Source organism: Phycodurus eques, chromosome 6 (assembly GCF_024500275.1).
Source record: "Phycodurus eques isolate BA_2022a chromosome 6, UOR_Pequ_1.1, whole genome shotgun sequence".
Classification (NCBI taxonomy): Eukaryota; Metazoa; Chordata; class Actinopteri; order Syngnathiformes; family Syngnathidae; genus Phycodurus; species Phycodurus eques.
The window spans coordinates 30,791,553-30,804,573 of NC_084530.1; the positions used below are offsets into that span (position 1 = coordinate 30,791,553).

General features: G+C 47.4%; 1 protein-coding gene across 3 annotated transcripts; it reads right to left on the reverse strand.

Moving 5' to 3' along the window:
* Positions 1-1,073: 1,073 nt before the first annotated feature.
* Positions 1,074-7,711, reverse strand: smim14 (small integral membrane protein 14). Of its 3 annotated transcripts, none has more exons than XM_061680038.1 (4): positions 5,553-5,749; positions 2,645-2,693; positions 2,404-2,561; positions 1,074-1,650 (listed from the first exon to the last, which is right to left on the reverse strand). In XM_061680038.1, exons 1-4 carry the CDS (start codon positions 5,676-5,678, stop codon positions 1,612-1,614), a joined length of 372 nt encoding a protein of 123 aa, XP_061536022.1. In that variant the 5' UTR covers positions 5,679-5,749; the 3' UTR covers positions 1,074-1,611. The 3 variants fall into 3 exon arrangements, with proteins under 3 accessions (XP_061536022.1, XP_061536021.1, XP_061536020.1); XM_061680037.1 differs by lacking the exons at positions 1,074-1,650; positions 2,404-2,561; positions 2,645-2,693 and adding exons at positions 2,700-3,821; positions 7,068-7,202; positions 7,635-7,711 and having other exon boundaries at positions 5,553-5,654; XM_061680036.1 differs by lacking the exons at positions 1,074-1,650; positions 2,404-2,561; positions 2,645-2,693 and adding an exon at positions 2,700-3,821.
* Positions 7,712-13,021: the final 5,310 nt, after the last annotated feature.

Here is a 13,021-nt window from a genome sequence, read left to right on the forward strand (position 1 = left end):
TCCCCGGCCAATCACATTCAGATCATCGAGAAGACTCGGGAAAGCAAAGGAAGAGCACGCAAACTCCACTCCACGCTGGAGGGCCCGAGCCGAGATTTCAACCCAGAACCTTTCGACTGCGAGGCCGATAGGAGCCACTAGCGATCATTTGATGCCCCCGCTCTTCAGCGCAAAATGAGAAGCGTCTGTTTCTTCTGCCTGGGGGGGGGGCATCGACCGCTGTCCCCCGTCAATTGGCTGCAACAAAAGATTCCGATTCCCATTTGAAAAGTCCGAGAGACATTGAACCTGCCGTCTCTTATACATTTCTTTCATTTAGTGCATGTGTCGATTTGGTTTAGAAAGACAACCCGGAAAGACATTAGTTCATGTAAAATGTGCAATACTGAATAAATGATCAGATTCTGGTCATTTATTTGGATTAAAAATGCATTGAGAACTACAGAGATGCCCGAGCCACCTCATCCGGCTCAAAACCCCAAGATGCTTGAACTCCTCCACTTGGAACAGGATCTCATCCCCGACCCGGAGAGAGCGCGGCACCCTTTTCCGACTGAGGACACCACGGTCTCAGATTCGGAGGTGGCGATTCTCGTCCCGGGCCGCTTCGCACTCTGCTGCGAACCGCTCCAGTGAGAGTCGGAGGTCGCGGCTTAATGAAGCCAGCAGAACCACGTCATCTGCAAAAAGCAGAGACGCAATACTGAGGCCACCAAACCGGACCCCCTCTAACGCCTTGAAATTCTGTCCTTCTCCAAGTCCGCAAAACACATGTAGACTGGTTGCACCCTCGAGGACGAAGAGCTGGTCCACTGTTCCACGGCCGGGACGAAAACCACACTGCTCCTCCTGAATCCGAGATTCCACTTCCTCTCCCGCACCCCTCAATAGACCTTACCAGGGAGGCTGAGGAGTGTGCTCCCCCTGTCGTTGGAACAACTAAATACAATTACAAGGAAAAGACAAAATTAACTCGACGACGGAGTTAATTTTGTCCTTTTTCTTGAGTAACAACTCAAACTTGTCTCGTCAGTCAGGCTTGCAAAGCAATAAGTCAAGCTACTACTTACATATGAGGCTGATGCATTTAATTGTTAATGAAACATTTACAATGAAAATCATGCATGAAGATTATCTGCTGTATCTTGATTTAATTATACAACTAAAATACATTGTGCAAACAGCACCTCTTAAAGCTGCATTAGCTGTAAATATGCAAGAATCCTCTTTGTCCAAGACAAATATCTCGCCTGATACGTTCCTTCTTTATGCCTTGCTTTCAGTGAGCAGCATAAATACAGTATGTAATTCACTTTGAGGAAGTCAATTTATCTTCCAAAAAAAAAAAAAAAAAAAATGTACACCTTCAAAAACTGATCATCACACAAGTAATTATGTGTATATAGTTCATACAGTATATACAATACATCACTGACCTCAAAATATATGCTTCAGTTGGGGAGCTCAAAAAAGATATTACTCCAAGATAGATTGGCATTAGAACAGAGTTCAAAGTAGGAAAATATCTTTGAATGAAGGCTGACACGGGGCAGGTATTATCTGTGCTGCAGTAGCAACACACTTTCAGACAGCGTGCAACAACTTCCTCTCCTAGTCAACAGGTGGCGCTGGTGGCGCTCTCCCACCTCTCTGCAGCAGGACAACACAAATGGCCAATATCAGTCAGGGTGGCCGGGAATGTGGTGCACGGCATCGTGCTCACGTATGCACTCTGGATTCAGAGCTTGTGTCACTTTCGCAGTATCAACACGAGCAACTGCTCAATTCATTGGATTTAGGTCTGGGCTCTGGCTGAGCTGTTGCAAACCTTTACGTTTCGAGTTCTTTTTTGATTGGAAACATTCTTCATCCTTGTTGGCATGGTACACACGGGCAGCATGGTGTAATCCAGTGATGCCCAAGCATTTTTGTACTTCAACATTTTTTATGGACTACAAATCATGATCTATTTTTGTAATTCTGGGTAACGTATAGTAACAGGCGGAACAACTAAAAGCTCTTCCACGACATGTCAGAAAATACAATGAATAATTGTCTCCACCCTTCACTATTCATACAACAGAAAATGTGCTTTCGTGTTCAACTAAACAGGCCACGGTTCTACACTGACCAAGTAAATCTGTGAGCAATTTGAGACCATATCGACGACATTATTTCAGTATATTGTTGACACTTTTTGTGATATTTTTGTCTGTATTTATTTCTCTCTTTTTCAACGTGGCTCAATAAAAGGTTGGGAAATGTTGCTTCCCCCTTAAATCAATTTCCATCCAATGTTACTTGGTAAAACAGACTTTCAATGACACGAACCAGATTTGCACACTCCCGCTGCCTGTGAAATTGCGAGATCAACTCAATGAGAAGCCAACTAGTGAAACGTACATTGTGGGCTTCGGTGGGTTTTCCAGTGGAGGAGGAACCTCGGAGAGTGGAAGGGCGCAGCAGGAACAGGATCACAGCGAGTAGCATCCATCCCATCATCAGAACGGGGAGGGTCAGCTCTCCGCCACCACCGAGGGACCCTCCGCTCGGTCCGGGCGCTGCACACAGACAAACAACGCTGCTCTGCCGCTATTCTGCACACCAACATGGAAATACGCCCGCATTAACATGTCTTACGCACGTTCCAAAGGGCACTCTGTGTCCGTGCAGTAGGACTGAGACTGTCTGAGCTGGAAGACAAAAGAAAGTTTTCTGTTTTATTCAGTGGAACAGCAAGACTATTCACTTGGATGACCCCTGCAGAGACAACGTTTTGTAACTCTGCAAATAATTGGCCCGCGGCCGGTTTCAAAATGCCCGCTAGCTAGCGAGCAGCTATACGTGTTGCCACTTATCAAATCAAAAGGTAGCATGTTATTGTATATACATTTCAAAGTTCCCCTCCTTGAGCCGTCACCTTATCGTGGCGGAGAGGTTCGTGTGTCCCGATGATCCTAAGAGCTAAGTTGTCTGGGCCTTTATGCCCCTGGCAGGGTCACCCATGGCAAACAGGTCTGAGGTGAGGGACCAGACAAAGCACGGATCCAAAGACGGCCGTGACGAGAAAAAGTTTGCGTTTTCCCTTGCCCGGACGCGGGTCACCGGGGCCCCCCTCTGGAGCCAGGCCCGGAGGTGGGGCTCTAAGGCGAGCGCCCGGTGGCCGGGCCGGGCACAGCCCGAAACGGTAGCGTGGTTTCCCCCTTCCCGTGGGCTCACCACCTGCGGGAGGGGCCATAGGGGTCGGGGACCATGTTCCGCACCTCCATTCCTGAGGCCGAGGCTGTGGCCGTAAGGTGGTCGGTGCCTGTCGCGGCGGAAATCCCGAACCCGTCGGTGGACACCAGCGGTGAGGGATGCCGTCAAGCTGAAGGAGCCCTATCAGGCTTTTTGGCCTGTGGGACTCCCGATGCAGCTGATGGGTACCGGCTGGCCGAGCGGAATGCGGCTTTGGTGGTCGCCGAAGCAAAAACTCGGGCATGGGAGGAGTTCGGTGAGGCCATGGAGAAAGACTTCCGGACGGCTTCGAGGAAATTCCGGTCCACCATCCGGCGTCTCAGGAGGGGTATAGTGGGGATGGGGAGCTGCTGACTTCGACTCGGGACGTTGTGAGTCGGTGGGGAGAATATTTTGAAGACCTCCACCGACAGAATTTCAAGGCGCAGCCGAGGCATAGAGGGGTTCCAGTTTGGTGGCCTCAGTATTGCATCTCTGCTTTTTGCAGATGATGTGGTTCTGTTGGCTTCATCAAGTCGTGACCTCCAACTCTCACTAGAGCGGTTCGCAGCTGAGTGTGAAGCGGCTGGGATGAGAATCGGCACCTTCGGATAATGGAAGGAAAATGGGAAAAAAAAATGTCAAAGTTAAGAGTGCCTTTAGTGTGGTCACCTACAGTCAAACCGCGAACCATTCTATGATGCTGGTTGACACACTGGTTGTATGCGTTCTTCCCATAAAGTAAATGAACGGTTAACATCACAAAAGCCTTATCAACTGTACAGCCAATGCAGAGTCATCAATTTTCTCCATCACTTGTTGTCGTTAGGGTCACGAATGGGCTGGACTGCGGACTTCGGGTGAGAAACGGGGTATACGCTTGACTCGTCGCCAGCCCATTTTTTTTGTTAAACTTAATTTTAACATTATTAACTGCCATACATACAGAAAAGTCAGCCACTCTTTTGTATAACGCTAAAACAAAGAAAAACGCCTCACCATTGAAGTTGAGTGCCAGACGCAAGGATGACGACAGAAAACTTTGGATTTCTGTGCTTGCCATTAGCCGTGGTCTTTATGTCACGTTCGTTTAAGGCTCGCTTGAGGTACGTTCACGTACTTTGAATACGATACGGCTCGCAAGCTAGTGCTAGCACTGACGGTTGTTCCGCCGTTCTGTCGAATCATGCTCTAAAGTTTCGGTGTGGGTGAAGTCATTTTATCACAATAAAGTAATTTAATTACAGTAAGTTAGCACCCATTATTTTTGTCACATTGTAATGTTGGTTTGACCTGACTGATTAGAATTCACGATGTGACGAGAGCAGTGATTTCCAACCTTTATGGAGCCAAGACAAATATTTTACAATTGCAAAATCTCACGGCACACCAACAAACAAAAATGTCACAAAGTGGATGCATCAATTATTGTATGTACTTCCTGCCAGCGAATACGATAGCATTTATTTGTTCTGTCTGTCACTATGCCTCACTGGTATAAATAGATGATCAGAGATAGATTATTTATTGTACATATCATTTTTGGAGCAATTAAGTACACAAGTATAAACAGTAAATGAACAGGTCATTTAAATAGACACATTCCTCCATCTTGTGATCGGATCGGTGATCGGTTATCGTTTTTTTTTTTTTTAACTCGGCGATTGGCCCCAAAAATCCTGATCGTGTAAAGCTTATTGATTTCTCACGTGATGACGTTTTGAACTCAACGTGGAAGTCTGCTTTGACTTTTGAGACATATCGTGCAGTATTTTCCCGAAACATTTTTGGACTTGACAGATTCTATCGCATCAATATTAGAGTGCTCAAGTCTTTTTTTACACTTGTATGTCGGTGAAGAATGTTCAAATGTTTCATGTGGGGGACAGTTTTCATTCTTGAATGGACCGTTTCCTCTCAAAAGTTTCCACTGCCGATAATATTTGGGCAACACAAACAGCCTTCGGGGAGTGCCTTCTCCAAGCCAGCTGCATCTTGCCATACAAGTTACACCTGTACAGCCCGATGAGGTCACACTGTTAATTAGTAAATATTTGCCAATGCAATGAGTTGACGTGCTCCAACAACATCCTATCCCATATACTTTCCGCGAAAAACGAATGTTTGCAAACACAAGGTAAACGCCACAGCGCTCGACATAATCACTGAGCAGGAAGCAGGATGTTGGCTCAGTGTGACCTGGCACCGTCCCATTTGTTTCTCCCGATTCCATTTAGCTCATAGCAGAAACTAACCTCTCTTCTTTACTTCTGCTCTGTTGCAAGCCCTTTCGCTCTGCGCTAATCCAATCTGCCACATCAAGTTCCATCACTCACCAGGTTGATGAGGCGCCTCATCGCGTACTCGTGGCTGCAGATGCATTCACAAGGGTCAAAACCCCCTTCGGCCATGTCTTTTAAGGCGATGCGACTTGTGACCTGAGAACCAAACAGGACAAACATAAGCGAGGGGAAAAACAAAACTCCTGCTCACCGGTGCGGTGCACTCCAACTGTCTCACACTCACACACACACACACAAAGATCGGGGGAGGAGGCTGCTCAGCGAGGAAGCGTCAGCACGCTGTATAATCAATCTTGTGCAACAATTTTCAGATTCTTAATCACATAGTTGAACAATGCCATTCTTCACTTTTTATTCAGTGTGATCTTGGAGTAACCAGCAGGAAACTAATTCCGTTACTTATCTTTTTCAAGGTCTTTGTATTAAGGCCCCAAGCAAAAACAGAAAACGAAGACGAAGAAGACAGCAGATGTACCGTCGCTCGTTAAATGGCACTATTACGCGCTAACGCTTTGACGTGTAAGAAGAAGATGGAAGCTTTATCTTTGGCCAGATGACTGCACGATGCATGACACTAAATTTGTTGTGAACTTTTTCCCAAGATAATAGCCCATTTTACACAGAGCACAGCAAAACGGGTGTAACAAAGCAGCAGGATTTCTCTGCCTTTGCCTTTTACACAGAGCCTGAACTCTGTGTGAAAAGCTAGCCGATAATAATTACACGCAAGACGACGTCGGCGTCCACTGTGACGATAGCGTCGACGCAACGGGGCGCGAACGATCCCAGCTAAACGTGGCACCTCCCTGACATACAAAGGTTGTCTCGGAGTTGAGGTGTAGAACTCCAACATGCTTCCTCGACACCAAACTGTACGACTTCGCGTTGTGTTTAAATAGGGTTTCCAAGCAGTTGATAGTTGAAGTCAGTCGTGAGCACAAAACCATCAGGTCCCGGAAAGCCCACTAGAACATGTGAAGTCCATTTGGGCTGAATCAGAGGCACTTTCGAGCATGGCGGGTGTGTGCTGACTGCATTTTAAGACCAGATTGACTGTGAATGATTCATTCTGAACACACAGCCACACTTTAAAAAGAGGGGGTTTTGTTTAATTTTACATCCCATCTCCACAAGATTTGAGGGAGAGAAAAAAACATCCAGGATATAAGTCACATTAATAGTGGGGAGAGTTTCGATTTGTATTTTTTTACCTGTGTTATTTGTGTAATATCACACAAACCTCGCATTTGAACGTTTCAAACGGGGGCGTAGCCGTTGTACTCGATCACATCACACAGCCACCGCCCATCAGCTCCGATGAGGGCGAACGTTTCGTTTGGTTTGGTTTTGAAAGTGACACGTTAACACATCCAAGGGAGGCCGGCGACGGTCAAAAGCAGGCGTCCGTGTGCGACGCGACACAGGACGAGGGAGTCACGCTCGCTCCGCCAAAATCACTCACTGCACGTTCGTTTTGCTTCTTGCTAGCCTAGCCGGACGACGCGAAATGAGCTTTCGCGTGAAAGAAAAACGCCAGCGGCAACTTACTTGGAGGAGGATGCGCGCTGGAACGCCGAGCAACCAAACCGACGACGTTGATGCCTCACACGGCGGCGGCAGAAGAAGAAGAAGAAGAAGGGTTTGCCTTTGCCGCACGTGAGCAAACTTGTCATTCTTTACCACCTACATCCGGGAACACGGGCACAGCAAAGGGGGAGAAGGTTGAGAGCAAAAAGCATCCGATTGGTCAATTGAGCTTGACGTAGGCACGCTCGTCCAATCATAAGAGAGCACGAGTGGACAGTGAAGAGTAAACAACATCCATGAAAAGTGCTTTTTCATATTCAAATGATCTGTAATATATAATGAATCAAAAGAAATATGAACTGAAATATGCTTTATTTGTGAATGCACAGCTGTGTTGCAGCCAATGGCCAAGATGGGAAATTCTAAAGTTCGAGTAGTGGCAGGCGATTGTTCAGAAAACACTAAGATCGCGTCGCAATTATAGAAGCCATCGATACTTAACAAAAACACAATTGAGCAGCATGTGCACACAACATCCGGCGCAGTTCACAATCAAACATTTCCAACGATAAAAGACGTCATACTCACCAGCTCCGATAAATTGGTGCGCGCAGATGTGACCTGCTCTGACCGTCCAATGGGAGGATGGCGAGCTTCTGACGTCATTGCGACCCCGCGAAGCCGCTCGTTCGCCGACAGCCGTCTTCGGGTCAGACCGCCCTTGACCTTGTTCGGCTTTTGACCTCATCAGGCTCCGTCCAAAATGGGAGTTGAGCGCCGAGACTCTTATGGGAACGGCGGGGGCGCATCGCATAACCTGACCAACTTCCATTATTTACCAAGAACTGTGTGTGTGTGTGTGTATATATATATGTATATATATGTATATATATATGTATATATGTATATATATATATCTGTGTATATATATATATATATATATGTATATATATGTGTGTGTATATATATATATATATATATATATATACTTTTTGTGAGCCAATCGCGTGCAAAGCTTCGTCAGACCGTGACTATTTGTTAGTTAGGTTCAACATAGAGTGTACAAATGGTGATTTGTGAACGGGCGGGTATCGACTGCACATAAAAAAAGACGGATGTCGCGCCTCTGTCTGTAGGGGCGATTCATCACCAAGATCTGGCATCCAAATATCAGCTCTGTGACAGGAGCGATATGTCTGGATATTTTAAAAGACCGGCGGTCAGTGCTCTTTAAGGAATAATAATACAATGAAACAGACAAGATTGCGCTGCTCTCTCCGCCTTGACCTTTGCCGCATATCAATCAGGGAGGCCGCGATGACCCTGCGGACCGTGTTGTCGTCCGAACAAGCTCTCCTCGCTTCCTCAGAACCCGACGACCCAGAGGATGTCGTCGTAGCGAACCAGGTGAAGATGAACACGTGCGATTGTTTCCAGCGTACTTTGGGTGCGTTGGGAAACGGGCCGTCGGGCGGCTCAAGGTCGTCGCGACGTGCTGTCGGGTTATTCCGAGCGCTTCGCTCTGGCTGTCAGGACCGGCAGGCAAGATGCGAGGGTGGTCTGCTGACGGGGGATGTCAACGACCTCGTTCATCCTGCCTCTCTGAACTCTCGGAGGAGAGTTGGGGCGGCAGATTGAATTTCCTGACCGCACCCGAAGTCCTTAAGCCATTGTGTGTTCGGGCGATTAAAAGCAGTTACGTGGGTTGTCCATGAGCGCTCACGGCCTTTTCTTTGTCCCTCCGCAATACAAGCACAACTCGGACATGTTCAAAGAGACCACCAGGATCTGGTCTCACATAAACGCAGGCGCTCCCGTCCTCAGCCCGGACCACATGAAAGGATTGTCGGTACCCCCCTACCCACCATTGAGGACTTGCACGCTGCCAGAACTAAGACAAGGGCGTGCAAAATCCTCTCGGACCGTCAGCACCCCGGTCACCGGCTCTTCCGGCTCCTTCCCTCAGGTAGGCGCTACCGATCGACGCAAACTAGAACTAGTAGACATTCCGACAGCTTCTTCCCTCTTGGGATCAACTTCTTAAACACCTAACCTATAATTCCATGACAACAAGCTGGCAATTTTTTGACTTGAGTTGGTTGTCACATTTCTGTGGGGCCAATTATGTATGACTCGTGCACTCACTGTAGTTGTTTCGCCACGCTGCACTATTTGCATATACCGGCCACTCGTGCCAGAGTAGCATCTGCTCCATTTGCACACGGATCGAGGAGTATCTGTAACATTTGCACAACCGTCATTGTCCCAGATGATCGCACTACTCGTCACTTGAAACCGCATCCGCTCCTTGAAGTCTCGGCGGCCTTTGCACGATGGTCATTGCGCCGGACTATTGCAATATTAGTCGTTCGAACTGCTCTAAGTGCTAGAGGACTCTGCATCTTTTTGCACAATTGTTTTTTGTCAATGTCTTTATGTCCCCAAAGTGTTCTGTAAATTGACTGTTTGTTGTACTAGAGCGGCTCCAACGACCGGAGACAAATTCCTTGTGTGTTTTGGACATACTTGGCAAATAAAGATGATTCTGATTTTGATGGGGAAATACAGACAAACTGTGTGACATGGGGCGGCACGGTGGTCGACTGGTTAGAGCGTCAGCCTCACAGTTCTGAGGACCCGGGTTCAATCCCCGGCCCCGCCTGTGTGGAGTTTGCATGTTCTCCCCGTGCCTGCGTGGGCTTTTCTCCGGGCACTCCGGTTTACTCCCACATTCCAAAAACATGCATTCATTGGAGACTCTAAATTGCCCGTAGGCATGACTGCGAGTGCGAATGGTTGTTTGTTTCTATGTGCCCTGCGATTGGCTGGCAACCAGTTCAGGGTGTAGCCCGCCTCCTGCCCGATGACAGCTGGGATAGGCTCCGGCACGCCCGCGACCCACGTGAGGAGAAGCGGCTCAGAAAATGGATGGATGGATGGATGTGTGACATGGGGTTTGAGAAGGTCAGACGCGCCTCCTGATTATTATTTATTCACCTTTCCCACAATCCCTTTATGGGACACTGGTACCATTCAAATGCTGTGGTCCACTCTACATAAACTAAGAATGGACATGATTCACCGCTAATCAATAAAGTTTCCCCCCCCCCCCCCATTGTTTTAATTTCCACACCGAATGCAGCAATAATAGCAGCCTTATCTTCCAAATCCTGGGTTAGGGAAACAACAATAGAAATGCTCCTTTGCTACTGTAAGCAGAGCACGCGCCACGACCTCAGACTCTCGTCATCACTGTACCGTTTCTCTGCTGCTTTTCTTTTCTTTTTGTTTAAACAGCATTTGCTACAGAAGAGGAAGCCTTGTGCTACCATTCACATGTCCTACAACTACTGTAAGCAGATGTCGATTGTGCATTTGATGGAAAAGAGTTGCATGAATACCTCAAAGATGCTTTCGTTTTGTTTGTTGCAGAGGAGCTACTTGAATCGCACGGGCATCCCATCATGTGCGCGCACACACACACACACACACACACACACACACACACACACACACACACACACACACAATGGAAATGGAATTGCGAATAAACAGGCAGGCCTGTAGATATGACATTGGAGGTACTCTGCTGTTTAAGTGCAATTTTTTTTCTTGCCGAACCAAAGATTTATCAACGCATTTGTGACTGATGGATAACTGCAGCCAAAAAGTCTCAAGCAGATGGTGTGTCGAGCGCACATCACATACTTGACGAAGAGTCTCCTGCACAGTGCAGCAAAGGTGGCCATTAAAAATGTTGCTAAAATGACGAGGCTCCACCAGTCTGCACGGTTATGCAAAAAAAAGACATTTTCCATTTGCTCTCAGGCTTGTTTTCTCCTTTGTTTCTTTGGAAATAAGGACGCACATGACGAGCATTATTTGTGGACCGTGCCATTTTTTGTCTTAAAAGGTCAATTCAAAGGCAAAATACAGTAAAATGTACGGATTTCCTATTTTTCATTATTTACTCATTTAAGCACAATTTAAAGTGGACTTTTGAAAATTACTTTACTAAAGAGGCCAGGTCAAGAGGGCAACTGCTGCTACAAAAGGTGTTGAAAGCAAAACCGATGCATGCGGAAAGTCACATGACCAACGCGGAATAGCAAACTTCACGTGGCTGCTACGCTAACGAGCATAGCTTGGTTAGATGACATGATTGTATGAAGCTGAACTTGCTAACAATTTTTCTTTATGGCTGGTGTCTTTGGACAAAAGTTAAATGTATATCATTTATTGATACAAATGTTATATTTACACACTAACCAAGCCAAAAAAATGGTATATTGTCATATTTGATGGCTGTTTTAAGTTCCTATAGGTGCTGATGTCTCCCCTTCACCATTCTCTGGAGCGAGGAGGTGCTTTTACCCAGTACGGAAGTTAACGCATAAACCAGATAGTTGCTGTCAGACAATTATTTTTGATGCCACAGACTGGCGCATCTAAACTGACACACCCTGAACTGGTCGCCAGCCAATCGCAGGGCACATACAATGGCACTCAGATTCACACCTACGGGCAATTTAGAGTCTCCACAATTGATGCATGTTTTTGGGACGTGGGAGGAAACCGGAGAGAACCCACGCAGACACGGGGAGAACATGCAAACTCCTCCTCCTCAGAACTGTGAGACTGACGCTCTAACCAGTCGTCCACCGTGCCGCCGCGGATATGCATGTTATGCTAAAATCTTCCATCTGCAGTGGCTCAGGAGAAGTAGTGCCTGGACAAATAATCGACAAAAAAGGTACAAACTACATTTAATTATAAAACAGGACGAAGACTGAAAAATACTTCCATGATAGTATACAATTTATGCACTCTAGGATGAAGTCAAGTCACACACTTAGAGACAAACCAAAAGGTAAATTCAAACGAAACGGTTTCTTTCAGAAGTCCTGGCCAGGCTTGGTGGAGCAGGTCAGAATTCATAATTGTCGTTTCATTTGGTCCAAGCCGAGGCACCCAAGACACATGAAGCTCGTCACCAAAACACAAGTTCAGACAAATCTTAGCGAGCGTTATATACAGACTGACATTTCAAGCTGTCCGTTACTATGTACAAAGTGGTGTGTTTGAGCTCGTAATTGGGAGACATCCGATCATGTTCAGTACACTGGTGCCTTGACTTACGAGTTTGATTCCTTCCACAAGCACTCTTGGAACGCAACCCACTCGTAGCTCAAATCCTTCTCCATGGAAACATAAAATGATTCCGTTCCAGTCCCACAGCATGCGCCCTCTGTTATGCACACATTGGCCACCAGGGGTAGTGTAATACAGAGTTTCACAACTAAGTGACTCAGTCAGGTGCAGTAATATTAGTCGCTTTTCACAGGGCATAAACTATTGCACTATTGCACCCTGTATGCGAGCGCAAAGTGCCACTCTTTTCCCGTATGCAGACTGACACGAAGCATCGCGCTCTTGCGCAACGCTCCGATTGGGCTGCTACCCATCCATCCCTCCTCTTCCGCTTCTCCGGGCTCGGCCGAGTTACGGGGGCAGCAACTTAAGCGGGGAAGCCCACAGGTGGCGTTCCCGGGGCAGCCGGGAGACGTAGCCTTGCCAGCGTGACCTGGGTCGTGCCCGGAACACCTCACCGGGGAGGCGTCCGGGGCCATCCTAACCAGATGCCCGAGCCACCTCATCTGGCTCCTCTCCACAAGTTCTCTTTATGTATTATTTGCTCAAGTTAAAACTGACAAGTCATTTACAATAATATCAATCCATCCATCCATATTCTACTGCTTATCCGGGTCGGGTCGCGGGGGCAGTAGCTTTAGCAGGGACGCCAAGACCTCCCTCTCCCCAGCCACTTCGTCCACCTCTTCCGGGGGGATCCCGAGGCGTTCCCAGGACAGCCGAAGGACGTAGTCGCTCCAGCGTGTCCTGGGTCGTCCCCGGGGTCTCCTCCCGGTTGGACGTGCCCGGAACACCTCACCGTCCGGGAGGCATCCGAATCAGAA

What these genes read in the sequence shown, in the direction of transcription:
- smim14 (XM_061680036.1), bottom strand. Translation starts at nt 5,678, where the DNA reads ATGTTTGTCCTGTTTGGTTCTCAGGTCACAAGTCGCATCGCCTTAAAA. An exon ending in TGAGGCGCCTCATCAACCTG is followed by an intron (nt 3,822 to 5,552) that starts GTGAGTGATGGA and finishes CATTATCCGAAG; the next exon opens with GTGCCGATTCTCATCCCAGC.